This window comes from Bison bison, unplaced genomic scaffold (genome assembly GCF_000754665.1).
Source record: "Bison bison bison isolate TAMUID 2011002044 unplaced genomic scaffold, Bison_UMD1.0 scf7180017864472, whole genome shotgun sequence".
NCBI lineage: Eukaryota > Metazoa > Chordata > Mammalia > Artiodactyla > Bovidae > Bison > Bison bison.
The window spans coordinates 11218099-11219838 of record NW_011495033.1 but is presented as its reverse complement, the minus strand read 5'-3'; the positions used below and the strand labels follow the sequence as shown (position 1 = coordinate 11219838).

Genomic DNA, 1740 nt, shown 5'->3' with positions numbered 1-1740 from the left:
GCCCAGGGCCTCTCTGGAGACAGCGGCGGCCAGAGGAAACGCTGCAGATGAGAAACAGCAGCAAAGCCGACCAGGGGCCCAGGGGGCTTTGGGCAAGAGACAGAACAGGAGAGCACACCGCAGGGAGAGCGGGGAGAGGTGGGGAGAAAGGATGAAAGGAGAGTGGGAAAACTGAAAGAGATGGGAGATACAAAGCAGAACTGTGCCTGCGGGTGCAGGGCCCTGGGGGAAGGGTTGTGTGTGTACTGGGGGCACGCACCCTGTCCTTGGCCTTTGCCCAGGTGTGTGTGTGTGTGTGTGTCTGTGTGTGTGTGGGTGTATTGGGGGGACTTGCCCCGTCCTTGGCCTTTGCCCAGGGTCTTCACACCTGCTCTCACAGCCTCAGTGACGCCAAGTGCGACAGACAACCCCCCGTAGAGCAGGCCTCTCCTGACATCCCCCTGGCCGGGCCTGGCCCGGCAGCTGCCCCAGAAAGAAAGCCCTTTCCCGACCTCTCTTCCCCACTGGCCAGGCCTGGCTAATCCTTTTCTCTCCTCCCTACATCGAATCCAATGCTAGCCAAGTCCAACCAATTTCTTCCCAACGTTTCCCAACTGTGCCCACATCTAGAGCCTCTCTCCCCTCTGGCCACCCAGGGCCCCACCCTGCGGTGGCCTCTGGAAAGCCCCAGGCTGGTATCACCCCCTCCCTTCCTGGAAGTGCCTCCCATCTATCTGGAGAATGTCCGGCTTCTGGGACTGGGCCCGCCTGCCCCCAGCCTCGCCTCCCACTGTCCTCTATGCCCAGGAGCCAGCAACCTTCAACAGCCTGGAGCTCCTCACACACAGGGTGCTGTCTCCTGTCCATGGAGTGCCTTCACCTGGCTAGTCCCACCCCACCTCAGATGCCACCTCCTCCAGGAAGCCTTCCTGGTTCATACCTCTCTACACCACCCACAGCATCCTGTTTCTGTCTCGCCACTTTCCTCACTGCTTAACTGCCTTCTTTTAGTCTCTCTCCCATTGGACCAAGAGCCATGAGGGCAGGACTGTGTCTTACTCATCTCTGAGGCCCCAGGCCCTCGCCCTGAGATGGTCCAAGTAGGTGCTCAGGGAACTGGGTGAACAGATGACTGGCCAGTGGGTGCCCTCACCTGAGCGCCCTCCATCTGGACACGGGCCGTGGGGGCTGGGGGTTATGGCAGGACGGAGCCTTCTCAGTAGCTGGTACCGCTCCATGAAGTTCCGGTGAGAGACCCTGGAAGCCGAGGCAGGCGGAAGGAGAAATAGTGACCAGTGGTGAGCCGACGTCACTGTTTACTCTGCTTGACCACCAGCGAGACGCTGCCCTGCCGTGCCCACTGCGTGGATGAGGTCACTGGGCTCCCTTGGCGGGAAGCCAGCCTTAGCCTTTCCCGGATGGAGCCTTGCTTTTCTCGGCAAGGCCTTCACAGAGCGCACTTGCTCTCAGCCTCCAGGATACCCGCAGCCCCGCTTCCTCTTTCCCTGACTCCCTCCAGGCTGTTGCCGGCTTCTCATCCCTCAGGGAGTGGCCTCACACCTCCCGCCTCCCCCTGGGGTCTCCTCCTTGCTTGTGCTGTTAAAAGTCACCAAGAACAGCCCCTCACGTGCCCCAACACTTCAAACCTGACTCCCCACCCCTGGGCGTCCCCCCAGGTCATCCTGTGTCAGGAACTGTCCCGATTCACCCATTTGCCTCAGATGGAAGCTGGACGTTGCTTCTGTGGCCTGGAAGTCGGGT

At 60.8% G+C, this 1740-nt stretch overlaps 1 protein-coding gene across 1 annotated transcript in view; it reads right to left on the bottom strand.

Annotated features, from left to right (window-relative positions):
* Positions 1–1740, bottom strand: part of MYO19 (myosin XIX) — a gene marked incomplete at its 3' end in the record, with an annotated part of 34361 nt that overhangs the window by 5170 nt on the left and 27451 nt on the right. The window contains exon 23 of the mRNA XM_010861713.1: positions 1133–1236. Coding sequence (XP_010860015.1) covers positions 1133–1236 — 104 coding nt within the window. The remainder of the gene's footprint in view (positions 1–1132; positions 1237–1740) is intronic.